Genomic DNA, 26,769 nt, shown 5'->3' on the forward strand with positions numbered 1-26,769 from the left:
TATTCTGAAATGTCATGACAATAATAGGAAAGTTTCACAATGAAGCCCTACTGGTTTACTTAGACAAATATTAATTAATTGCAAAAGTTGAAAAGTACACTGAACAAAAATATCAACGCAACATGTAAAAGTGTTGGTTTCATGAACTGAAATAAAATATCCCAGAAATGTTACATATGCACAAAAAGCGTATTTCTCTCAAATATTGTGGACAAATTTGTTTACATCCTTTTTAGTGATCATTTCTCCTTTGCCAAGATAATCCATCCACCTGACAGGTGTGGCATATCAAGAAACTGATTAAACAGCATGATCATTAAACAGGTGCATCTTGTGCTGGGACAATAAAAGGCTACCCTAAAATGTACAGTTTTGTCACACAACACAATGCCACCGATGTCTCATATTTTGAGGAAGCGTGCAATTGGCATGCTGACTGCAGGAATGTCCACCAGAGCTCATTCCAGATAATTGAATGTTCTGAAACAAAGCTGAAATTGTCCCAGTTCTTCCATGGCTTGCATTCCCACCAGACATGTCCCCCATTGAGCATGTTTGGGATGCTCTGGACTGACGCATACGAAAGCATGTTCCAGTTTCCGCCAAAATCCAGCGACTTCGCACAGCCATTGAAAGGGAGTGGGACAACATTCCATAGGCCACAATCAACTCTAAGTGAAGGAGATGTGTCGCGCTGCATGAGGCAAAAGGTGGTCACACCAGATACTGACTGTTTTTCTGAGCCGCAACCCTACTTGTTTTTTAAAGTTATCTGTGACCAACAAATGCATATCTGTATTCCCAGTCATGTGAAATCCATAGATTAGGGCCTAATGAATATATTTTAATTGACTGATTTCCTTATATGAACTGTAACTTTGTGGAATCTTAAAATGTTGCGTTTATAGTTTTGTTCAGTATAGTTTGTTAAACACTTTTCACCACCGAAGGAGTTGAATTTCTCTTGTGATATTTGTTTATTTAATTTACTCTTAATCTGATATTGCTTTCTGACATGTTGTGAATAAACAATAGTTTATTCACAACAATTGTCAAATATAGTGTTGATTTAAGTGTATAATATTTCACATTTCCCAGGACTGGAATGGGAATCAGGCTGGAGATAGGCCCTCAACCGAGGTACAGTAGTAAATGTTCACTCAATCTCATAAGGAACTACTGTCACTTTATCCATACATGGCTAACTAGCTCAGAGAACCCACTGAAATATTTGACTGGAGATGGCGGGGGGTTGTGTTTGTTTTATTTTGTGTGTCTGTTTGTGTGTATATCTATATAGCCTATTATCGTGAGTAATGGTGTTGGTATTTGCTCTTGATTGTGTTGGCATAATATTTATTGTATTCACTGATGGTGTGTTTTTCAGGAAGTGTATCAGAGGCTGGTCAACCTTAGTGCCCATCTTCATGCCCTCCAGGTCAGTGGATGCATCTCTTTGTACCAGACCTGAGTCAAATACAATTGTCAAATATTCTTTATTTAGCTGAGGTTGCATTTTCTGGACTATTTCATTTGTTTTAATGTTCCGAGAAGCTCAAGTATTTCAGCGTATTTGACTTAATATTTGACCCAGGTCTCCCATATATTTACTGTGGAGGTTACAGTAGGACGTACCAACTGATGTAGAATTTAGTTAGTTACAGTAGACCTGCTTAGGTTTCTGCTTGTTTTAATCTGCTTGAATAGTAATGTATTATTTTCCTTCCATTATCTCACAGTTAACAAATTAAATGTATTTTCTATTGTGGCATCTATAAATGTATCCAGATTTTTTTTCAAATAAGTTTTATATAGGATTAGCCATGAATAGAATAGAGTATACTCATATAAAGTGGATGAAATGGTATGTAAACATTATTAACGTGACCAGTAGTCTCTAAGGTGCAGGGTAGAGTACCGGGTGGTAGCCGGCTAGAACAGTGACTAAGTTCAGGGCGGAGGCCGTCTAGTGGTGACTGTTTAACCGTCTGATTGCCTGGAGATAGAAGCTGTTTCTCAAACCCTCAAACTCTCCTCATATCTCCCTTCATTCCCTTCTAACTTACTCTCGTTCTCCTCTCCCAGGGCACTGTGATCAAGCAGGACTCCATCCTGGAGCTCTGCCTGCGCTCTGATGGCCCGCCAGTTGATGCCCCGACCACGCCCACCGGACGGGTGTGGCGCTCCCTGTCACGTGACGCAGGCATGGCCGAGGCAAGCACGGGGGCGGCCATTGGGGAGCTGGCCTTGCTCCAGAGGCAGCACAGCCTCCTGCAGGAGGAGCTGGGTAGGCTGCGGGGGGCCGATGGCCGCCTGAGGGATAGCGAAAAAGCCCGAGCCCAGCTGGAGAGGCAGGTCCGCGACATGAAGGTCCACAGTACCACCGTGTTTGACAGTGTGGGACCTGCAGGCTCAGAGCAGGTAGAGCTACTCACTGGCACTGTGGGTAGTTGCACTTAGCTTAACTATAGGGGGATGCACTGATTCTTAGCCCGCTCATTGTTGTAGATGAGAATCTGAAAGATGGGAATATGCTCTCACTCAACTGAGTTGAGTTAATATAGGTTATACATTAGCCAAATATAGAAATTAATTGTCCGTAGGTGTTACAATCTGATTTGGTTTGTCGTTCCACTTAACACTTGTCATCTTGCCTAGGCTCCACCCCTTCGTAAAGCAAGTGAAACCAACGCGGACACCAAATTGGCCAGCCAAGAGTCAATCGAGCATTCGGAGGGGCATCAGGAAGGCAGTGATGTGGAGGTGGAGGTGACATCAGATGAGGAGGAGGAGGAGGAGAAGGAAGCCAAAGCGTCACCGCGCTCGGAGAGTCCCCGAGGTGTGTAAATCTTACGTTTGGCATGTCTCTTGATGGAATAAGATGAGTTTTGGGCAACCCTTCCCACTCTTTTTTTCATGCTGGCTGAAAACCTAGCTAGCCAGTTACTAGCTAACACCAGACACCGATGAATGCGGAAACCTATAAGTATCTTTGCCTTAGATGAATAGGAGAAACCTCTAATTTGCTGACACACTGCAGTAACATTTTGACACCAGGGGCCGGTTGCACCAGCCTTTGTAAAAAAAAAAAAAAAAGATTAAAAAAAGTTGGTCATAAATGCTAGATTGAGGCCTAGCTATGTCCGACGTTGTGATCAGAATTTTCACCTGTTGCACTAACCAAAAATAAGACTCGTCGTAGCTACATCCGACGTAAGCAGTGCTCATTCATGAGATTAGAAGATTCATAGTGACTGTTGCTAGGCAGCGGTCATTGCTTACCTACAATCAGTTTACAAAAGTAAATAATGGGATAGCTACCATATTTGGCGCAATGGAAGCCCATAAAATAAAATAAAACTTTTCAGATACTGAAATAAGACTGTAGAGCTATATAACAAACATATATAGAAATTCTAAGTTAAATTGAATAGCACTGCTACAAACAGGGGAAAAGACCTAAACCTGGAAGTAGTAAAGTACATGAGTAGAGTGGGGAGCTTGGCTGCAGGTCAGTGGAAGAGGTGTGCAAGAAATGGAAAGATCTCATGACATTCACACCCCTTAATTATTTTTCTACATTCTGTTATAACCTGAATTTGAAATGGATTCAATTGAGATGTTTTGTTACTGGCCTACACACATATACCCCATAATATCAAAGTGAATTTGTTAATTAAAAATTAAAAGCTGATATGTCTTGAGTCAATAATTATTCAACCCCTTTGTTATGGCAAGCCTAAATAATTTCAGGAGTAAAAATGTGCTGAATAAGTCACATTAAGGACTCATCTCTGTACCTCACACATACAAATATCTGCAAGGTCCCCCAGTTGAGCAGTGAATTTCAAACACAGATTCAACCACAAAGACCAGGGATGTTTTCCAATGCCTCACAAAGAACGGCACCTATTGGTAGTTGGGTAAAAATTTAATAAAATGCCGACATTGAATATTCCTTTGAGCATGGTGAAGTTATTACACTTTGAACGGTGTAGCAATACACCCAGTCATATTTATGTAAAATCAATATTTCTGTATTTAATTTGCTATACAAAAATGTCTAAAACATGTTTTCACTTTGTCATTATGGTGTATTGTTTTTTTTTATCATCCATTTTGAATTCAGGCTGTAACACAACAAAATGTAGAATAAGTCAAGGTGTATGAATACTTTCTGAACCCACTGTTCATGTGAAATGGTAAAAAGAGACGTGGCTTCATAATGCATTTATGATGGGTCTAAAACCGTCAGTCATATTTACTTGAGCCATATTTAATTTAACATAAAATATGTTCGGGAAATGGGCTATATATCATAAGTCTGTTATAGCAAATACAAATAACAAATACTTAAAAAAATATATCTATTTTAGATACTGTACATTTCATTCAACCATACATTTTCTTTGGACGGGCCAGGAGGTATTCTATGGTAGGGCGGGCCAGGAGGTATTCTATGGTAGGGCGGGCCAGGCTCCCTAAGGCCTGCCTTCAACGCCGGCCCTGCTGTAGATGCTTTAGTGTTGTTCATGTCAGGGCTTTCAGAACAGAGTAATTCTGTTCTAACAGCAAAAAGCAGCAATATACAAAATATAAAGAAATCTAACATTCCCTAGAGGGGATATCCCCACTGCAGTATCATTATACAGAGATGTGCTTTAGCAGAGATGAGCTCACCTCTGTCCCCTCAATAATGCTAATGCAAGCCCACACACAGTTTTATATAACACATCGATTTTGTGATGAGGCACAAACTCTCTTTCTGGCACACACACACACACACACACACACACGCACACACACACCATCGCTGCCCTTCTCACATCATGTTCTCTCTATGTGCGCGTGCGAACACCTCACATCCCGCTGCTTCTGTCAGTGTTAGGTGTGTGGGTGGAGATGTCTTTCCAGACCTAGTACTCAGCTCACTTATTCTACTCCCTGATGAGAAATTACAGTGCTGGTGTCTCTACTCTCCACAATTTATATATATATATATATATATATATATATATAGCTGAAATTAAGAGAGAGGCTAGCATCCAAGATGACTAATGCTAAAAGCACATTAACGTATTTGCCAGAAAAGGAACGCACTACACCAATGATCTGCAGACCAACGAAACAAAAGCGAGTACAGTACCATTCAAGTTTGTATGAAAATAACCTGTTTGCCACTATTCTAAAGAGTCTGTGATTAACAACTATCTATGGCAATTATAATAAAGGCCATGTGTTTTTTTGCAACTTTGATGTACATTTTTAATTGGCTAATTGTCTCTTTACTCAGATCTTCAGGACATTCCAGAGGAGAGCGAAGCCACAGCAGAACTACCACGAGAGCCTGACGTGTCACATTGCTAATGACCCTCCAGAAATAAAGACTGGACCCCACCTCCCCTACTCTCAAAAATAGGCCGAAGAGAACAAGAGAACTGAACTTGAAATAGTCTTCCTCTTTTTACACTAAAAAGGAAGTATCATATTAATTTTCAAATATAGATCTATATATTTGTTCTGTGGCTTTTGCTTTACAGTACACGACCAGTGGCAATATGTGACTTTACGTTATATTCTTTGGTATTTCTTGCTTGGGATTATTTGGATATGTACTGCTCCATTTTGGAATCGATGCTGGACCAATGAGGGCCTATTAGAGTGGCGTGAATAACAGGAAGGGAGTTATGCAATGATGATATTCCAAAGAAGAATATGCAAGAAATGGACAGCAAATATAAAAGCAGTGAATGGATAACCAAATCTGATGGGTTTTTTGTCTATTTAGGTGAATGGAATACTGAATTAATGACATTGGTTGGATAGCTGCTATTGTGCATTAGGATGTTGGATGCGGACGTATGTAGGTGGCTGTTTGTGCTGGGACACACACAGAAACACAAATATGACACACAGACACAAACATGCACAAACACACACACATTCATACGCGCTCACACACACACACTTGAGTCCTTTACATTTCCATAATTAGGGTGATCTAATTCTCAACGCTGTTTATGATGCTAATGATTTGTTTATTTATTCTTCCGTCCTTCATTATTTAAGCAGGTAAGTTAAGACCTCAAGCATTAGTGACTGTATAAGAAGTAGAGGTAGCACTGTATTTTACTCTAATTCTCATGTTTTTATTTAGAAACCTTGGGGATTCTTCGTCTCAAATATAGGAAAGTGACAATTGTTAACAATTCATTTCAAGTAGTTACCAGAATGAATTTTGCAGTTACCATGTAGTTACTAAGTAAATACCTGGCAATAAGGGAGAATGAAATAAAGTTTTATCTAAATGGACAAAAGAATGCATCACTACAGGTGCATCTACATATAAGCAGTGTAGTTTAAAAGTTGAACTCCAGTGGACTTGGTCGACTATATAAAAAATTTAAAAAGCTGTCAATATTGCTTTGGTTTTCATCTTTACAAAGAAAAGGCCAAGACGTTGGAAAATGGAACAAGGACAATGCGCCATGTCATCCATTTTGAGATGCCTTGAGGGATAGGGGAATTCAACTTTTTTGCCAACATGGAAATATAAAATGGAGTCTTCTCTGTTAAGGACTAAACAAGTGACTTTGGAGACTATTTTTGAGCAATGGACAGCCGAGCAACCATTATATTTGCCTTTACATTGTTTTGAAACTAAAATGCTTTAATTGACACTTTCTTGTTGTAATTTCTTGTCATCTGTTAATTTGACTATTGTACCATATTTTGTTGACTTGCTGAGTGTGTATAAATTTGGCTGAAAATGACAAAGGCAATGATTTTGTGTATGTCTTTGATGAGGAAACTACTGTATTCAATTGCGGTTTACAGAAAGCCATACTAAAGATATGAATGTCAAATCCAAAAGTTTTGCCTCCAGTTGTTTTAATATTAAAGTTATAGTGTCAATAGGCATAGTTGTGCATCGATGACATATCCACTTGTTTTTGACAAGTTCTTACTATACCCTGTGCTGCTGTAAAGGTCATATCTTCCTGATTTGTGCTCCACATCACTTGGGCCCTCTGTCAAAACAACAGATGGTGTAGTAATGAAGACTTATTTCCACAATTGATCATACCCCTGACACAAACTGTTAAGGTAAGTGTGTTGGCATTATGCCTATCCTAATTGGAAGGATGCCTAGGTGAAGGTTTGTGACAGTTGTCATGACTGTTTGACATCTGTATGTCATTATTATGACAGTGTTAGGTAGTCCTTGTGATGAAAAGGTCCAAAGAAGTGTTATCAACAGTTGCTCTTACCTGAAGCATTCCCACTGCATGCTGGTAATCAAATCTATCTCAGCTTTAAAGTGGCACATTGTACAGACAATCAAAATCATGGATACCAAAGCTCATCATATCAGACTTTGACGATCCCCTTAGTATGTCAATCCAATTCGGTGGTAAAAAAGCAGCTGTCTTTTGGGAGGGACTGAGCTCAAGTATCCCACTGTCTCACACTCTGTAGGCTGACACCGCTTCCCCAAATACCTCCCCCTAAACCCCTCACGATGGCTTAATGCCTTTACCGAAACATCAGGTCAAACCTATCAAACCCCAACACACTTACTTCTCCATCTCTTTTCCCTTTTAACCTTTTTAACTTCCTCTATACAATTTTGTATTAATTTCCTCTCCCATCTTTGACCCTCTTACTCTTGTTTTCTCTTACAGTTGTCTCATCTCCATGAGAAGTTGTTTCTGGACAGGTTCTATCTCCCTCTCTTCGGCATCTCTTAATTTCTCTTTCTCCCTCCCTCTTCCTCCCTTTCACAGTCTAAACCTGGACACAATGTTGACCATGTGACATGTATTCTCTCTGTCCTCCCATCGCTAACCCTCTCTTGTCCACTACCTCTCTCTTTCTCTCTAGCTATATATATATATATATATATCTATCCCTCTTTGTTTCTTTCTATCCCTCCCTCCCTAATCCTAGGGACAATGTCAGCCAAGTAACATGTATAAATATCCCCATAGCTGGCATAGTGGTCACCCCTCTACGCCCCGCCTGCACCCCATTTATCATTGGAATTTCCCAACGTTGGGGATGCCATGGCACTGTAAGCCCAGACAAGCTCCGGTGGTCCAGGAGAGGAGCAAGGGGAGTGAGGTTACCGGGAAGCTGTACTTGTACCTCTTTCCCTTCCTCCCCACCATGTCTCTTTCTTTTATTTTCCTCCTGCACTTAAATAACCTGATTTATAGTATTTGTAAAGTTTTAGGTAGGTCACAGTACAACCAAACTGGCTTAAATTGTTCTTACATTTAACAAGTGTGGCAACTATTAGAAGAGTTAGAAACCTTGGACGTGACCTCAGCCCCAGCTAAGGCCTACCTTGGACGTGACCTCAGCACTAAAACTAAGGCCTATTTTCAATTTAGGTCAAGCGTTAACCGGAGATAGCCGACACCCGCATAGCTGATGTTTTGGCTGTAACCTTTATTTAACTAGGCAAGTCAGTGAAGAACACATTCTTATTTACACAAATTTACAATTTTTACCTTTTTACCTTAGTTCCAGCAACCTTTCGGTTACTGGCCCAACGCTCTGACCGCTAGGCTACCTGCCTCCCCAGTGTAACTGCTTGGAGTTGGAAAATCAGTGAGAAGCTGCTCTTGATAATTGTCAGGAAGCCACACCCATCTCACTCACGTTTTATGTTCAGAACTAGGAAGTGTAGGCTAAATAGAAAACATGACTCTCAAATTGAAAATCCTAACACAAATTAGGAATTATATCAACCTGATCGAGGTGTAGATTTAATCTCACACCTCTAGTGCACGAACTTTGGCTGCATGGGATTTATTTTAAATGCAACTCCGTGCAGCCAATGTCCGCTTTAGGTATAATGCTGCTTGGGGATTTGACATGTATGTCGGCTAAAGCGGATCTGATTGATTGAATCGGGCCCTAAGTTTTTTGGACTTTTCCACCTTGATCTAACCTCTGACCTTTAACCTAACATTAGCTAACATGAGCTAATCTAACATTAAAATAGAAAGGCATCTCTCTTTCAGTCACTGTATCTTTGGCTGTCAAGTTTGTTTAAGAGCGTTGGAGTTTGCAGTAGGGGTGTCAGGCACATGAGCAGGTGTTGCTGAACTGTTATAAGAGTTATGAAGTAGTATAAGTTTATGACCTCAATATTTACTCTGTCATGATTCTTTAGAATAAGTTGTTGAGATGAAGTGCTTTCTCCTTGTTAGCATGTTTAGCGTTTCATGTCTAAATGATCCCAGTGTCTAAAATGAATTGTTTAGTTCAATAAAGTTACTTTTTAAGATGATTTGGACATGCTTATATCGGGGACATTGACTTGCATTGGTTTTTGGCAAGAAATGCAAAACATTTTAGCGTTTGGAGACAGTGGCCAGGTAAAAACCAAAGGATAGATTGCTGTCTTGTCAATATAATCCTTATAGGGTAACCAACCCAATATGTAATTTGGATGAATAAGACAAGGTACTACTGTTTGGTGGTTTTGTTGCCACGGTTGTAATTTCAAACACTGAAGCTAACTAATATTTTCAACAATTTAAGGTGTGCCCAGAGCTATGCTATCGGGGTTTCCTGATTTGTTATGGGAGTGCCCACTACCCAGCACCCCTAGACACCTCTGTAATTCGAACCCTGTGTGTGTGCATGCATGGGTGTTTGGAAGACAAAAAAACAACTGTTTATTTTGTTTTATGACAGCATCTGCCTAATCCTCTATGCCCCACTCTCATTGTCCTTCTCTATATTTCTCTCTCCCACCATCTCACTTTTTATTACTAAAAGCCCACACAGCAGGAAATGTACAATATATGTTAAATATGTCAAAGAAAATGACAGGTGACACAGGAAGACAGAGGGAAATGGATGGGTACTTAAGGACCAGGCTTTCTTTCTGCCGGTAGAAGTTGCCCGTATGCACAGATCTAGAATCCGCTTGCGTTCCCCAAACCTGACCTTAACCATCAGGGGAACAACACAACATCAAAGTACGTTCATCCTACTTTGCTTTATTATGGAGAGGGAGGATCAGTAGATCACTTTGAAGAATGGTGCTTTAAAGGATTGAGTTGGGTGGAGCCAGAAGGCTAAAGTGGGAGGTACATGTTTGTGGGTGTGGCCATCTACACTTGGGGATATATATGTTCTCTGTCTATCCATGAGTTTGGTCTCTCCTCTGCTCTTTCTCCCTCCCTCATTCTCTCCCTCTCTCTCCTGTTCCACTGAGTTGACCAGACTTGACTGTCCTGCACCCTTTACCCCCCCTCAGTCAAAAAGCCCCAAAAAACTTTAAAAATGGAGGCAGTCAAGAAGAAGATGCTTATGTTGAAGCTGGATAAGGAGAACGCTCTGGACGCGGCAGAACAAGCCGATACTGACAAGAAGGCAGCCGAGGAGAGGAGCAAGCAGGTGGGCCAACAACATTAAAGAGAAGGGGGGGCTCTATCATGGATAGGAACATGGACTTGAGCGGTCAAGGAGCCTATTATAGGCTACTACTACCCTAGGGAGCAAAACTGGTTACAATGACGTAATTTATTTTGCGTCATGGTCAGGTTGTATATTTATTGTACAAGGACGTTTTTCCCGAAGTCTTTTTAGTGACTAGAAAAAGACGTGTGGCTCTGTCATAAATGGCATCCTAGTCCCTATATATAACACTACTTCTGACCAGAGCCCTGTTTTGTATTGTCTGTACAAGTAGAAATCCAATTAACCACCAGAAAATGTAATTTTAACGTCCCATGACAAATTTTGCCCACTGGGACAGGGATGGGGGGTGGAAGTCTTGAAAGGTGAAATAGCTTATAGGTTTCCATGATGTGGCGGTGTTATTGAAAATGGTCAGCGGTAGTCATCTGCTTAGATATAACTCAGTTACAACCCCTTGGCCTGTCATTGTTAAAAGTTTAAAAAGTTCAGAAGTAATTGGTCAAAACAGATGTGAAATGTTAAACCGATATTGCAATATACTGGTTAGTGAAAGAGTCATCTCACCTGCTTTTCTAGATGTGTTTAACAGATTTGTATGTGTGTGTGTGTGTATAAAATATATATACTTTTATTTGTAAGGGTTTTCTTTTACATTCCAGTGATTTAATGTATTATTCTTGAAAATGAGAACAAAAGTTCATGACATTACCCTAAATACTTGAGGTGAGGATATGGTTAAGAATAGGACTGAGTTAACTGGACTTAACAACTGAATCCAAAGTGACTCCTGTCCAGGAAAAAAAAGACACTGGAAAATTCAAAACCATGCCAAGACAACTTGATAGAAACTTTAGACCATATTTCTCTCATTAGCAAGGCCAGACAGGCTGTCTGTCAAGGCTGGAGTGGTTTAGCTAGTGATCTCTCCACTGAGAAATTGCGAAGGGCTAGACACTAGGATGGAATACGACAGGGGATCCATTCACTGAGTGATTGTCCATCCAGAGGAAGTATTTTTATCTAGATGGCGTTGAAGTGGAACCACGCCAGGCCTGTCATCAGGCTTTAGGTTATTTGTGACAAGAGGACAGGTGAGGCGGCTGCAGAGACGGGTTCAAATAGTATTTGTTTTCTTGCCTGGCGCAATGAGCCAATGGAATAGTCTCAAAAGTGTAAAACCGGCCCATGTGCCACCCCAGGAAGGCTCAATCAAATGCTCAATGTATTTTAAAGAAGAAAACTACTATTTGAACCGAGGCTTGGGTGACAGTCAAAGATGCCTTGATGAATGGATATGGACAGGGCTATGAGGCTATCAGTTAACAAATACTATTTTCACACTAATGAGCCGAGCTTTACTGTGCTGGCCTGGTTATGTATCCACCATAGTTGCTTGAACCTCGTTGAAAAGGTCAAGGTGAAAAGGAAATGTCAGTCAGCACAGTACGATTCAGGTCCGCACCATAGTGTGAAAAGAGTGTGCAAATCTCATACGCCCTTTCTCCATCTCTCTTTCCTCTTCTTGCCCTCCCTCCTTCTCTCACTCTCTCTCTCAGCACGAGGATGAGTTGCTGCAGATGCAAAAGAAGCTGAAGGGAACTGAGGATGAGCTGGACAAATACTCTGAGGCCTTGAAGGATGCCCAGGAGAAATTGGAGGTTGCGGACAAGAAGGCCGCAGATGTAAGTGTGTTGTGTTCTTCCTAGGTCTTACATTAAGTATTATGAGGACAATAGTATTACGAGGACAATAGTATTACGAAGACAATGTGTTACGAGGACAATGTGTTTCGGAGGACGCATGTCTCTCGACCTTTGCCTCTTCCGAGTCCGTACAGAAGATGCAGCGATGAGACAAGACTGTAATTACCAATTGGATTCCACGAAATTGTGGAGAAACATGGGTAGTCAGATCTAGACAGATGCTTTAGTAAGTCACAAGTAAGAGCTTTGAACCTGGCGCGATGCAGGTTCTGTGCAGGTACCCATTAAGCATTTAGCAAGCTTGAAGGCACCAAAAGCCTCATACATGCTCATAGTACATACTGTATGTCAAAGCAAACACACTTGTACTATGAAAAGAATAGTTACAGGGGAAAAATGAGACAATTTGAAGCTGGGGAAAACTAGGTGGGCCAGATATGAGGGCCAGATTGGGAATTTTAAGATAAGTGCCATGGAATCTTTGGTGACCACAGAGAGTCAGGACACACATTTAACGTCCTATCCGAAAGACGACACCCTACACAGGGCAATGTCCCCAATCACTTCCCTGGGGCATTGGCCCTACAACACCACTTCCAGCAGCATCTGGTCTCCCATCCAGGGACCAACCAGGATCAAACCTGCTTAGCTTCAGAGGCAAGCCAGCAGTTGGATGCAGGGTGGTACTGACCACAGGAGGTTAAACCTGGTGCCTAGTGTCTCTCCCCTCCCTCTCATTCTTCTCATTCCCTCCGGTCACCCATCCACAGCTGCTGCTGTTTTATCCACATATTCTGACCATGATGTCATCCAGTCGAACTGTGACTATCACACTAATCATGCTACCATTTTAGGGACAATAATCATCGATATTCTCACTAGAGTTCATCAAGTCTGGTCCTGGGGACCAGGCTTTTGTTCCAGCCCAGCGCTAACACATCTGATCTAACTAATCAATAAGCCCTTGAGTTGCATCAGGAGTGCTGGTGCTGGGCTAAAACAAAAGCTTGTACACCCTGTGGGTCCAAAGGAACAGGTTTGAAAACCCCCGGATCTAGTTGCTGTTATGTTACTAGCGATAGAAACACAAGACACTAACCATCTCCAAAGTCATCAGAGCAACAGATACTATAACCATTCTGACTTTCTGAACAACACATGACATTTGGATTCACGAGCCATAGTGCCTTTACCCATACATTGCCAATGTTTTAGTTAAGTCAAGGAGTATGTGAAAACCACAGAGCCCTGCATGTTTCTGGGATGATAACTTAGTGACAGTTTTTGACTGACACTTTTAGTCCTCTTTGGTGACCGTTAATTTTGAGCAGTAAACCGCTGGAGTTAAGGGTTAACCATAGTGCTAGGAAGCTAAGATACAATTCAAAGGTTTTGTTTTCATGCTAATTTTGGATAGTACAGCCTGTGTGCACTATCTGAACGCTCCCCAAAGAATGGAATAGAATATAACAGACCTTTTCTTGTCAATTTGCACAGATATTGTTATTTTTGCTGTGACACTAAATACAAACATAACAGACGGAGCAGGACAGGGTCAGCCACAGAGCAGCGCCCCTGGAGAAGTTTGGGGATTAAGGGCTTTGCTCAAGGGCACAGTTGCTGGAGATGGCATGTGAGTTATTGATGCCAGCAATCCTCTAGTTGCCAGGTCACTTTTTCCACTGGGATTTGAACCTCCCATTTACCAACCTCCCTCTCTAACCTTGAGGCTATCACAGCCAAGACTATACTTGGGTTGCCAATCTCATCCGAGTCCCCTCCCCCTTTCTATTTCTTTACTGTTCTCTTCCTCTAGTTGTTTAGGTGTTTTTTTTCTCATTCTACAATTTCCCTTGCATTCCCTTTGTCTCAGTAATTCTCTCTCTTCCCTCTCTCTGTATTTCCCCTAGTTGACTGTAATGAAGTGCTTTTCTCCGGACTCTAGATATAGAACAAACAGCAGCTGTCATCATAATAATTTTCCTCAATAGGGAGAATGCATGGAATGACCATGTTAAAATACCAGAGGAGCTTAGGTGTGTTGCAGTAAATAGGTCTTGTGGTGCCATGGAGTGATGATTACCCAATGACTCGTATGGCCAAGGTCATTACGGGTGTTATGTGCTCTTGTCTGGTCAGCCTGCCCTACGCTGTCTGTACAGTTATGTGGCAAAATCACGTGACTGTGCGTGTGTGAGCTTCAACATTGCGTTTAATGGTCTGAAAGGGGGACAGAATGGGTCATAACAGAAATACCAGAGGAGGGGGATGTACAGCTCAACATTTGAGTTCAAATGTTTCATATGAAATGACAGTACAGAATGTCACCTTTTCATTTGAGGGTATTTTCATACATTACCTTTTAGAAATGAAAACACTTTATATATCTTGTCCCCCCCCCCATTCGAAGATGTCATAAGTATTTGGACAAATTGCAATCATACTGTATTAAAGTAGTCAAAGGTGTAGTATTTGGTCACATATTCCTAGCACACATTGTCTACTCTACAAACTTGATGGATGGATATGCAGTTTGTTTAGGTTGTGTTTCGGATAATGTTTTGCTCAAAATGAATGGTGAAAAATGTCATTTTTGAGGAAATGTTATTGTAAATAAGAATAGATATTTTTTAACACTTCTACATTAATGCGGATGCTACCTTGATTACGGATAATCGTGAATGAATCATGAATAATGACAATCATATCCCCAAAATCATTAATAAAGATCATACCCCAAGAAAATGCTAACCTCCCATGTTATTGGTAATGGTGAGAAGTTAGCATCTTTTGTTGTAGCCTCTAAACGGCATCTCACTTGCCATTACTCATGGTTCATTCATGATTTTTCTTCATCATGGAATTATTAGGATTCATTTAGAAGTGTTCAGAAACATCTTATCTACTCACTTAGAAAGAAAATTACTCCAGTCATCATTCACCGTTCAGTTACTATTGGGCAAAGCATAGCACAACCAAGACAAACTGCAATTGCATACAAAATGGTTGTAGTCACAAGCTTAATGTAGTCATTGCGTGCAAGAAATATGTCCAAATACCTCTGATTTCTTCACATGGGTGGGACCAGATAGTAGTAATCACATAGTGATTTCATTTCTAAACGGTAAAACAGATATGTATAAAAAATACCTCAAATAAAAGGTGACATTATGTACTGTCGTCTCATGAAACATTTGATCTCAAATCCAAAATGCTGGAGTATAGAGCCAAATGTACAATTTTTGCTTCACTGTCCATACGAAGGGGAGTGTTCTTTTGCCTGGCTACCCATACACCTTACTATATACCACACCCACGGACGTTCGTTTTTTCTCCGCAATGAGTCTGGATCTGAGGACCTCCCCGACCCTCCACCAAATGCAAACACATTCGGGCAGTCTTATTGGTCCAGAAAGCGATAGGTTGGACCAGAGCTAGAACACTCTTGGGTAAAGCAGCGGTTTGAAAATTAGTCATTGGCGTTGATACTCTGATTTGGTTAGAGACAATCCAATCCCTAATTACTTTGTTTTGTACAACTCCCCTCGTGCCCCTCGTCACCAGAAATGACTTCAATGATGGCATCCTCAGACTAAATAAAGTATGTAGCGAACGACAGAGCAGTCGAAGAATTTAGGGTGCATTGTCAGGCTACATGTATTTAGGTTGGCCCCCACCTTCTTTCCCCTATAGATGGTTATGTCCTAAATATCTTCCCCAGAATAGAATCATTGTTGCATAGAGACAACTAGATCAACATGAAGCAATAGTGTCAAAGAGATTAGTGAAGGGCATTTATCCCTGCAGTGTATTCAGATCTCTCCAAATGTTGCTCTGCACTGTGTGTGTGTGTTTGTGACTGTGTGTGTGCTTTTTTCCCTGTGGTTCTCGTGCGTGCGTGCGTGTGTGTGTGTGTGTGTGTGGTGTGTCATTTCCAGTGTTACTGAGTCTCAGAGGAGTCAGAGTTCTAAACAGTTGGGACAGACCTCTCTTTAACCTACGTGGACCTTCTGCCTCTCTCCACATGCTCGGGATTAGCGTCATAATAAGCAACGCTAAAGGACAGTTTTATGACTGCCTGAGGATGCCTAGATCCTTACGCTCTTGTATTAAATCAAGGGTACCCAGCTTTCAGCAAGAGGGTAAAGAGCAACTCAATCTTCGCACATTAAGGAGCTCTCAAAGCTCCGGTCTTTCAGCAGCACTACTTAGCCAGCAGCTAATGGCTAAAACAAATGTCCATTCAACTCCTGCTGAAGGCATAGTTTAGCATGCAGTATTTACTAACAGCTAACACATTTTAGCATGTAGGCTACCGCTATGCCCTTTCTTACCATGATAACTACTGCTAACAAATTGTGGCTGAAATCTAGGTCTAGGAAATCTAGGTCTAGATGTAGCCTAAATTTTCCTCTGTGTCCAAACAAGACCTTCTTGCAAAGAATGTGCAGCTTCTACAGCACCATTGAGAGCATCTTGACTGGCTGCATCACTGCTTGTATGGCAACTGCACTGCCCTCACTACAGAGGGTGGTGCGGACAGCCCAGTACATCACTAGGGCGGAGCTCCCTGCCATCCAGGACCTCTACATCAGGCGGTGTGAAGGCCTGAAAAATTGTTAAAGACTCCAGCCACCCAAGCCTTAAACTCTTCTCTCTGCTTCCACATGGCAAGTGGTACTGAAGCATCAAGTCTGACAACAACAGCTCCTGAACAGTTTCTGTCCTCAAGCCATAAGACTGCTAAATAGCTAACGAAATGGCTACACTGACTATCTGCATTGACCCTTCTATAATTTGGGGGGGTCTCTATACACATTCACACACACAAACACAACATTTGCAAACACACACAACATGTGTGGCCATTTAACGTCGGGCTGTTTAAGATCAGGGAAGATGATTTGTTTTTCTATGAGCATATAGCTTATTTCTATGACAGCAAATTGTATGACTGTCATTCATAGCCATTCGTCCAGCACAATATAACATTGATAGGTTTAAGCTACTACATGATACTTGAATGTGACCTATACCCATCATGAGGTTGCTGTAAGATAGCCTATAAATGAAACTTTAAAACGTAGGTGCACAGGTCAATAGACAAATTGGAGTAATCAAGGTGACAGACAGTGACACATTCAATATCGCCTTGCACACTCTTGCCTGCATCTAGCTGATCTGGGGTGTAATCATTAGTCCAAACAGTTGCAACTAAAATGAGAGTTTCTCTTGGGCAAATTCCGATAGGTCCATCCCCGTTCTGTTCCGTTTGTTTCCGTTTAAAGAAACGCAACCAAATTGGCGGAATGAAAACACCTACACACACAGTTCTCACATCTACGCGCTCTCCTCCTTTCACTTTTTCCCTTTGCTTGTGGACTTCAGTGCACAACACAACATCTGTCTGTGACAAGGCAAAAAAATGTATCCAAGCCAAACCTTCATACCAAAACCACTAACCGCTACACAGCCTACATCATCACCATATTAGCTGACGCCGTAGTCAACATAGTTACTAGAACTAAAGTGCTATTAAACGTACTCTCCTACAATCCAATCCATTTGTACGATCACACAGTACAGTTACACCGGCGGGCCCCAGTGGCAATAAATGCATAAAACCAAAAGCTTACCTTCACTTGGAAAAGTTGCAGTGTAGGATAACCTTAGCTAGCTAACATATATAGCATTCCTCAGGTTTCGAGTAGGCTAAATTAGCTGCATTAGCTAGCTAAGTAAGTATGTAAGTGAAAGGTAAACTAGGAAGAAGAAGACAATACAATGAAATATGGCTAGCTCTATCTCTCTGCTACTTCTTCTTAATTTTTTTAGAAATGAATTTGTTCAAAATGCTTCAACTGTTGTCTTTCTCTGAGTCAACAACTCACCACACGTTATGCACTGCAGTGCTAGCTAGCTGTAGCTTATGCTTTCAGTACTAGATTCATTCTATGATCCTTTGATTGGATGAGCAACATGTCAGTTAATGCTGCATGAGCTCTGATAGATTGGAGGATGTCCTACGGAAGTCTTCATAATTACTGTTTAAGTCTATGGAAGTGGGTGAGAACCATGAGCCTCCTAAGTTTTGTATCTTACACAGAGGAGGACAGCAGCTAGCTGTCCTCCTGCTACACCATGGTGCTATCCTACAGTGCTATTGAGGCTACTGTAAACCTTCATTGCAAAACACACACAAACACCATATACGCTGTTGCTACTCTGTTTATCATTCATCCTGATGCCTAGTCACCCTACCCCTATACATATATAATTATACCACTCCAGTATCCCTGCACATTGTAAAGATGGTATTAGCAGACTCTGGAACTGTCCCTGTATATAGCTTACTTACTTTTTTGTTCCACTTGACTTTTTAAATGTATTTTATTGTACTACTGGATTGTTGGGAAAGAGCAAGAAAGGCATTTCACTGTACTTGTGCATTGTGACAATGAAACTTTAAAAAATAACCTCACCTCAACTTAACTAAGACACAAATGTCATGGAATAATTTTTAGAATTTTTTCAATAGACTTACTGTTACAAACTTAGTTCTACATCTAAATAGACCCATATACAAGTAACATTTCACAGTTATGTAAATGTGTAGGGATACTTTGGCCATAGCAATGCAGAATCACTGACCACATTTCCATGCACACCAAATATCCCGTTATTTTTCAGAATACTCAAGTATTCTGTTTTTGAGTTGACTCATATAAACATCATATCCCGTTTACAATAAAAGGCTTGTATTCAGGTTGAGAACCCTGGATAAGATGCTTCGGATATGCTGATCTAAAACGGGATATTGTGGCATGTAAAAGTCTTGTCCTGTTTACTCCCATTATATACGAAACTGAGCCTGCGCGGACCGTGAAAAACCGCGTTCTGCAGATGACGTTTTCATCTGCTTGTCAATCAAATCACTTCAAAAAGTAGACTACCTGCGCAGTTTGATCAACAATAATAATTTAGCCTACTATAATTAATTTACTATAATTTAAATTAAGTTTCTACTTACAATTTACGACATTTGGTAGGTAATTTTGTTTGTCAACTACGTTTGATACACGGTTCTCTTCTGTCACAACGTGTTGCCCCCAAAGACTAAATAAAGTAGAATGATGTCTGACTTTGATAGAATTAATGCATTAGTAATATAGATAACACCAGTAAAGTTGTCTGTTTCGTTTAGGGACCGGGGAGAATATGCAATTTCTCCAAAACAGTGGAATGATTGTTCCTGTACAAAATTGAATTGGATTTATTTTGGGCAACAGACAAAAACAACTAAATGCACAATGCGAACCCAGAGGATATCACTTGAAAGTATTAATTAAAACGCTTGTTTCCAAAGTGGTCCTCGATGGTTCATCGTGTGTGACTATGCGCTTGGTATGTGTACATTTGTCCAAATGTCATGAGTTTGACCAGTTTTAAGGAAATTAAAAGCTGATAAAACGGCAAAACACTCTTCTGATAAGACTTCAGCTCGTCTTGGTTGCATATTTTATGTGGTTGAAATACGGTCTGCTTGCATAACGGTGTAAAAAAAAAAAACAACAACAACATGAATTTGCATTTTCTCAAGATATTTATCCACTACATGTGAGAGGTTATAGGCTACAGTCGGTGTCCATATTTGTTACTATTCCATTTAACCCATGTGAATTTAAATTAGGAATATTCTGGTTATTCATGACTACAGGGATACTTATGAGAAGAATATCAAAGGTGCATGTAAACAGCTTATCCCGAAAAAACCTAAGCGGGATATGAGCTTCTATTCGGAATACTGTGTGCATGTAAACTTGGTCAATGTGCAGAAACTCACTCAACGTCTAAAATTGTCTCACAGTGCCAAACATGTGGTCTGGGGCGACACTTGGTGGTCACAACTGGACGTGCAAGTGAACAATCAATTCACCTACTGAGAACCATTCACACGAGTGAACCATTCACACCACACGAGTGAGTAACAAGGTCGGAAGAAAACAAGGAGGGACTTCCTGGACTTGAACAATTAGAAATGCTTATTTTGTTTTTCTCTTGGAAATTGTTTTAATCTTTTCAATTGAGTGCCCTAATAAACACAATCATGGTAGTGAGAGACAGGAAGGGAGGGCCAAGACCTGTTTGAAACACCAACACCTTCACAGCTCTGTGTATTCAATGAAATTGAAGAGTTCAATCCCATTCAAAACACTTTATCTCACAAGGAAATATTATTTTGGGCATAATTGAATTATTAGCTAGGCCTGATGTTTTCATAACCCATCTTTAAACCATCTTTAAACCAAAATTTAACAAGACAATGTGCATTTTCTTGTTTTATATCACACTGAATTTAGTGATGGCTCACAAGTAGTGACTTGATTTGTGTGTGTGTTGTGGTGCATGTCTCAGCATCCTCAAGTTGTTGTGCAACAGGAAGGAATGAAGAAGCGGTCATATTTGGTATCTGGAGGCTTCAGGTGTAATGTGTTGACAAGCAAACAAATGTACACATACAAAGCAAGTAGTCACATATGATGAACAAGTAGGCATACCATACAAAATAGCCTGTAGATAGACTTACACCATTCAAACAAATATGTACTAAATCGTGATGTTTGAGATGACATTCTCATGCAGGTGAATCCCCCCTTACATGTACTTTCATATGCTACCTCGGGAGTGGCTTGGAATGCGAGTGATTTATAAATGAAACGTCACTTCACCTGGTCAGGACACGTGTAACCAAGGAGTGCTTTCCGGTCGAAGATACATTGTGCTCAATGTGCTGACGGGATCATTTTTTAAACTTTCCTTCTGGGGACCAACTAGTGTTCTAGGGGCTGACTCTGGATCAGCATTCCAGTTTATTGTCTACGCCAGACATTTGGGTGTGGAGCAAGCCGGAAGTGGGTTGAAAAGTAAAGAGCTGAACCAAGCGGGCAGGGCATAGTGATTTAGAGACAGGGGAGAGAACGGACAGCAAATCCCTTGTTAAACCAATTTTGAATTCATTCATTCGTTTGATTGAGCTTAAATTATAACCGCGTGCAATTGAAAGAATTCGTCCCATTTTCCACAGCGGAAGCCAATGAATTAGGACTGTTAGCTTGCCACGTCTGTAGAATAAAAAAAAAACATTTTGGGGTCTTCCTGGTAAATGATAGCAGCAGAAACGATTTAAAACATCTAACCGGATTAGGCTACTTTGAAAACACGAATTTTGGACGAAATTCGGTTAGACCAGTGTCAATCTTAAATGCGTTATTGAGTGTCCCTGCTGTTTGGAGGAAGAACGCATATTCCCACGCTACTACAATCAACGTTTGACCATTTGGCAGGGCGTTGCTGCTTTTTTTCCTCCCGTTCTGAAGAACTCGTGCCGAAGTTATAAAACTTTAAAGAAGGGGAAACAAACTAACTAGGACTAACCTACTCTCATAAACAAAATAAAATGTCTGGAAACAACAGTATCGACGCAGTTAAGCGAAAGATCAAAGTTTTACAGCAACAGGCAGATGAAGCCGAAGAGCGAGCTGAACTTCTTCAGAGACAGGTCGAGGTGGAGAAAACATCAAGAGAACAGGTAAAATTATATTTTAGAATCATCCATCGACATTACCATTTTTTAAAATATATTTCTTTGGCATTTTGACTATTAGATCGACGTGCGCAGATAGGCTACATTGTTTCTTTTTAAAAGTATACTACCACTTGGCCTGGGTTGTCATTCATGCAATTAACCTTTTAACGTTACACCCCCGCCCTACAAGGAGCCTATTGACATGGGACTTTTCGTACCAGGTTAGGACAGTGGTACCCAACCGTTATCTGTTACTGTACCACCACCAACATTTTACTGTGCCGGAGAACACCTGAAGTATCCTCTCATGCATTTTACCAGTATAATTATGGCATCATGAGTCGTAGACCAAGTCTTAGTACCGCTGGTTGGGAACTACAGGGTTAGGAGAGCATTTTCGCTAAACCTTTTCCTAACCTTAACCTAATTCTCCTAACCTGCTACGAACAAGTCATTCCCGGTCGTAGCTGTATCGAAGTGAGGTGTTTTTAGGTAATCTCCTATTGACACCTATCAAATGATGTGTATTGTTGAGTAACATTACAAAGGAATTGTTAGTGGAAGGTGTTGTGCAACATGGGTGGGGGCTTTATGACCGAATTTTTGAAATTGAAGTCATTGAGGGACTGGGGCTTAAAGTAACTTTCCAGTGTTTGCGGACATGACCTGTAATTAATTACAATATGGGTTTAATAGTTTTGTTAATTATGTGTGTTAAAACAAATCTTTTCTGTGTTGGAATGGTGTGGGCCTATACACATTCAAAATATGAACACAAGTAGACCACTAATTGGCCAGCTCATCCTCATCAGGGGGATGATGACATCCTCTGAAAGTTTTTTTTTTTTTTTTTTTTGACTTTTTGTTTGAGTTTGTTTCCTGATAGTTGTCTCCAATTTATGCTTTGGCCCCATACGAGTATCTGATGAGTCAACAACATCATTTGGTTGTGAGTTAACAGAATATTAACTTTTAAAAGTTAGATTTTTCACTGGATAGGTACTTTAAGCCAAACATACTGAGGGGGATTTGATAAATGCCCCGGATGAACTGGGTTAGTGTTGATTGTATTTGTTTTGGAACTGGGCTGCTTTCCAGACTTGAGCCAGGTGCCCAGTTTTTTGGCCGAAGGTCAAGTCTGCTCAAAACAAAAGCGGTGTAGGTTAAGCACGTGGAGTAATGAGTAGGATTCTGTTTTCACATGCAAAAGTGATTGCTTTGGATAAAAAGGCTTTTATCTGCCTTCCCAATGAAACTAGTTTTAAAATGCAATATATTTTGTGTTTCCCCAAGCAGAGAGGCATGCCACTGCTAAATCGTGGCTGCCCCATGAAGACATTTTACCAAAGAGTCAAGTCTACAAAACTTAGTGCACTCAGTCCATAACATATATTAGTTTTGGGGGACAAAACTGCATTTAAATCCAATATTTCATCAATGAGAGAATTAGCAGAATGTAATCTACCTCCATCTTCTCCCCAGTGGTGTGAGATCTCTCATCTGTTTCATACATTTCCTTCAATTCGCAAGAGGCTGAGACACAACTTTCCACAACGAAGTTACCTTATAGCCTTTCTCTAAAATTGATTAAATAAAACCTTTTCATCACTCTTCACACATATTCAATTTTGATAAAGCAAAAACAGGTTTTTAGATTTTTGCAAATGTATTAAAATGAAAGAACAAATCACATAAGTAGTCATACCCTTTACTCAGTCCTTTATGCACCTTTTGTCAGTGATTTACAGCCTCAAGTCTTCTTGGGTATGACATTACATGCTTGACTCACCTGTATTTAGGGAGTTTCTCCCATTATTCTCTGCAGATCCTCTCAAGCTCTGTCAAGTTGGATGGGGAGCGTCGCAACACAGCTATTTTCAGGTCTCTCCAGAGATGTTAGATCAGGTTCAAGTCTGGCCTCTGGCTGGGCCACTCAAAGACATTCAGAGACTTGTCCCGAAGCCACTACTGCTTTGTCTTGGCTGTGTGCTTAGGGTCGTTGTCCTATTGGAAGGTGAACCTTGCCCCAGTCTGAGGTCTTGAGTGCTCTGGAGCAGTTTTTAAAAATCAAATATCTCTTTGTACTGGGTTCGAGTCCAGGCTCGGTCGCGGAGACCCGTGGGGTGGCGCACGATTGGCCCAGCGTCGCCCGGGTTAGGGGAGGGTTTGGCCGGCAGGGATGTCCTTGTCCCATTGCGCACTAGGGACTCCTGTGGCGGGCTGGGCAGAGTGCACGCTGACACTGTAGCCAGGTGTACGGTGTTTCCTCCGACACATTGGTGCGGCTGGCTTCCAGGTTAAGTGGGCATTGGGTCAAGAAGCAGTGCTGCTTGGTTGGGCTGTATTTCGGACGGACAGCTCTCGACCTTCACCTCTCCGAGTCCGTACGGGAGTTGCAGCGATGAGACAAGACTACCAATTGGATACCACAAAATTAGTGAGGAAAACAAGGGTAAAATCAATCTCTCTGTACTTTGCTCCATTCATCTTTCCCTCAATCCTGACTAGTCTCCCAGTCCCTGCTGCTGAAAAACATCCCCACAGCATGATGCTGCTACCACCAAGCTTCACCGTAGGGATGATGGCAGGTTTCCTCCAGATGTGAAGCTTGGCATTCAGGCCAAAGAGTTCAATCTTGGATCTGAGAGTATTTGGGTGCCTTTTGGCTAACTCCAAGCTGGCTGTCATGTGCCTTTTACTGAGGAGTGGCTTCAAAAAGTGACGGTAAAGGACGTGTAGGATTCTGTGTTTTCACAAAAGTAATTTGATAAAGCTTTATCTGTCTCCCCAAGGAAAACTAGTTAAAGCTTCAAACATTTATTTTCTGGAAAATCCGGCCCAGCGTAATAGAACTCCCTCACTGATAACGCGCAGCTGTAGGAACACTGGCTTGTGGTCATTGTAGTTAATTACCACATGTTCTGCTCTTAACTAATACAAATATTGACCTGTTACAAATGACATCTTACATCTTCCAACAGTTAATGCTTGATAGAGAAACGGTGCGTTGAGCTCACAGAATACAAAGTAACAGATTCTGCAGTCTTACACTGAACATAACCAGTGTACTGGATGGATGCGTGTGAGAAAATCAAGGTGAATAAATGGTAATCTGACTGGAGCAATGAGTCTAGCCTCCTACGTCGGTGGACAACGTGAGATGTGATGCAATGTTAAGTGATTTGAGCACTAGAAAAAGCACTATATAAATCATATCATGGCATATACAGTAAATCCTATGTTGAAAGAGGGGTTGAGGTCAATTCCATTTAAATTTGAGGCTAAATGCCAGTATATGTCCAACTCTTTCCCTTCTCCCCCTCCCTGATACAGGCTGAGGCTGAAGTTGCTTCCCTGAACAGGCGTATCCAGCTGGTTGAGGAGGAGTTGGACAGGGCCCAGGAGAGACTGGCGACCGCTCTGCAGAAACTGGAGGAGGCAGAAAAGGCTGCAGACGAAAGTGAGAGGTCAGTGGAACACACCGCACGTGAACAGAAAGGGGAAAACACTGTAATTCTCCGAACACCACTGTTTTAAAGGGATACTCTGGGATTTTGGCAATGAGGCCCTTTATCTTCTCCCCTAGGGTCAGATGAACTCATGGATACCATTTTTATGTCTGTGTCCAGTATGAAGGAAATTAGAGGTAGTTTTACGAGCCAATGCTAACTAGCATTACCCACAGACTTCCAGTCATCTGTTAGCATGCAACAACATCTATTTACTCTTACCAGCAAGTATGAATTATAAACCAACCAGGGCTTTCTGTAAGGCAAGAATCTCGGATTGCAGCTCTATCATAGCCTGGTCAACTGTTGGAAATGGTGTAAGTGTCATTTGCATAAAGTTGTATACACTTGTACATGTTTGAAATAGGACTGATAAAAGCACCCGCAAATAATTTATCGAAGGCCCTATGCAGCAAAGGAAGCATGACTTTTTAACATGGGATCCCATGAAGTAAGACATATTGGAAAAAGTGGGGACTTGGCCATAGTCACTGGTCTGAACCAGGGATGGGCAACTTTGATGGAGGTGGGGGCACAACAATTGGAGGAGGCACAGTGGCTCATGGGTCTGCGGGCCTACAGTACCAGTTAGTTTGGACACACCTACTCAAGGTATTTCCTTTATTTTTTTTCTTCATTGTTGAATAATAATGAAGATGACTATGAAGTAACACATGGAATCATGTAACCAAAGTTTTTATAAACAAATCAAAATATATTTTAGATTCTTCAAAGTAGCCACCGTTTGCCTTTGACAGCTTTGTACACACTTGACATTCTCTCAACCAGCTTGATGAGGATTAGTCTTAAAGGAGTTCCTTCATATGCTGAGCACTTCTTGTCTGCTTTTCCTTCACGCCAACTCATAAATCAATCAAATGTATTGATGAAGCCCTTTGTACATCAGCCGATGTCACAAAGCGCTACACAGAAACCCAGCCTAAAACCCCAAACAGCAAGCAATGCAGATGTAGACGCACGGTGGCTAGTAAAAACTCCCTAATAAAGGAAGAAACCTAGAGAGGAATCAGGCTCTGAGGGGGGACCAGTCCTCTTCTGGCTATGCCAGGTTGAGATCATGACAGTACATGGCCAAGATGTTCAAACGATTATAGATGACCAGCAGGGTCAAATAATAATAATTAGAATCATCACAGTGGTTGTAGAGGGTGCAGCAGGTCAGCACCTCGGGAGTAAATGTCAGTTGACTTTTCATAGCCAATCATTCAGAGTTGGAGACAGCAGGTGCGGTCAAGAGAGAGAGTCGAAAACAGCAGATCCGGGACAAGGTAGCACGTCTGGTGAACAGGTCAGTGTTCCATAGCCGCTGGCAGAATAGTTGAAACTGGAGCAGCAGCATGACCAGGTGGACTGGGGACAGCAAGGAGTCATCAGGCCAGGTAGTCCTGAGGCATGGTCCTAGGGCTCAGGTCCACAGAAAGGAGACAATTAGAGAGCTTACTTAAATTCACACAGGACACCGGATAAGACAAGAAATACTCCAGATAAAACAGACTGACCTTACCCC

General features: G+C 41.3%; 2 protein-coding genes across 13 annotated transcripts in view; both read left to right on the top strand.

Annotated features, from left to right (window-relative positions):
- The window catches only part of LOC112229686 (rho guanine nucleotide exchange factor 2), a 67,601-nt gene extending 60,728 nt beyond the window's left edge, over positions 1–6,873 (top strand). For all 5 annotated transcript variants that reach the window (XM_024395643.2, XM_024395644.2, XM_024395645.2 and 2 more), the window contains 5 exons: positions 1,099–1,140; positions 1,388–1,438; positions 2,086–2,421; positions 2,659–2,839; positions 5,294–6,873. In XM_024395643.2, coding sequence (XP_024251411.1) covers positions 1,099–1,140; positions 1,388–1,438; positions 2,086–2,421; positions 2,659–2,839; positions 5,294–5,367 — 684 coding nt within the window. In that variant the 3' untranslated portion in view covers positions 5,368–6,873. The remainder of the gene's footprint in view (positions 1–1,098; positions 1,141–1,387; positions 1,439–2,085; positions 2,422–2,658; positions 2,840–5,293) is intronic.
- Positions 6,874–10,170: 3,297 nt separating this feature from the next.
- Positions 10,171–26,769, top strand: part of LOC112229688 (tropomyosin alpha-3 chain) — a 34,491-nt gene continuing 17,892 nt past the window's right edge. For 2 of the 8 annotated variants that reach the window (XM_024395649.2, XM_024395648.2), the window contains exons 1-3: positions 10,172–10,419; positions 12,000–12,125; positions 25,066–25,199. In XM_024395649.2, the coding sequence (XP_024251417.1) occupies positions 10,306–10,419; positions 12,000–12,125; positions 25,066–25,199 (374 nt within the window). In that variant the 5' untranslated portion in view covers positions 10,172–10,305. Of the gene's footprint in view, positions 10,420–11,999; positions 12,126–20,981; positions 21,736–25,065; positions 25,200–26,769 lie in introns of those variants that run through there. The other 6 variants (XM_024395651.2, XM_024395647.2, XM_024395656.2 and 3 more) reach the window with 6 other exon arrangements.

The sequence above is a fragment of the Oncorhynchus tshawytscha genome, linkage group LG31 (genome assembly GCF_018296145.1).
Source record: "Oncorhynchus tshawytscha isolate Ot180627B linkage group LG31, Otsh_v2.0, whole genome shotgun sequence".
Taxonomy (NCBI): domain Eukaryota; kingdom Metazoa; phylum Chordata; class Actinopteri; order Salmoniformes; family Salmonidae; genus Oncorhynchus; species Oncorhynchus tshawytscha.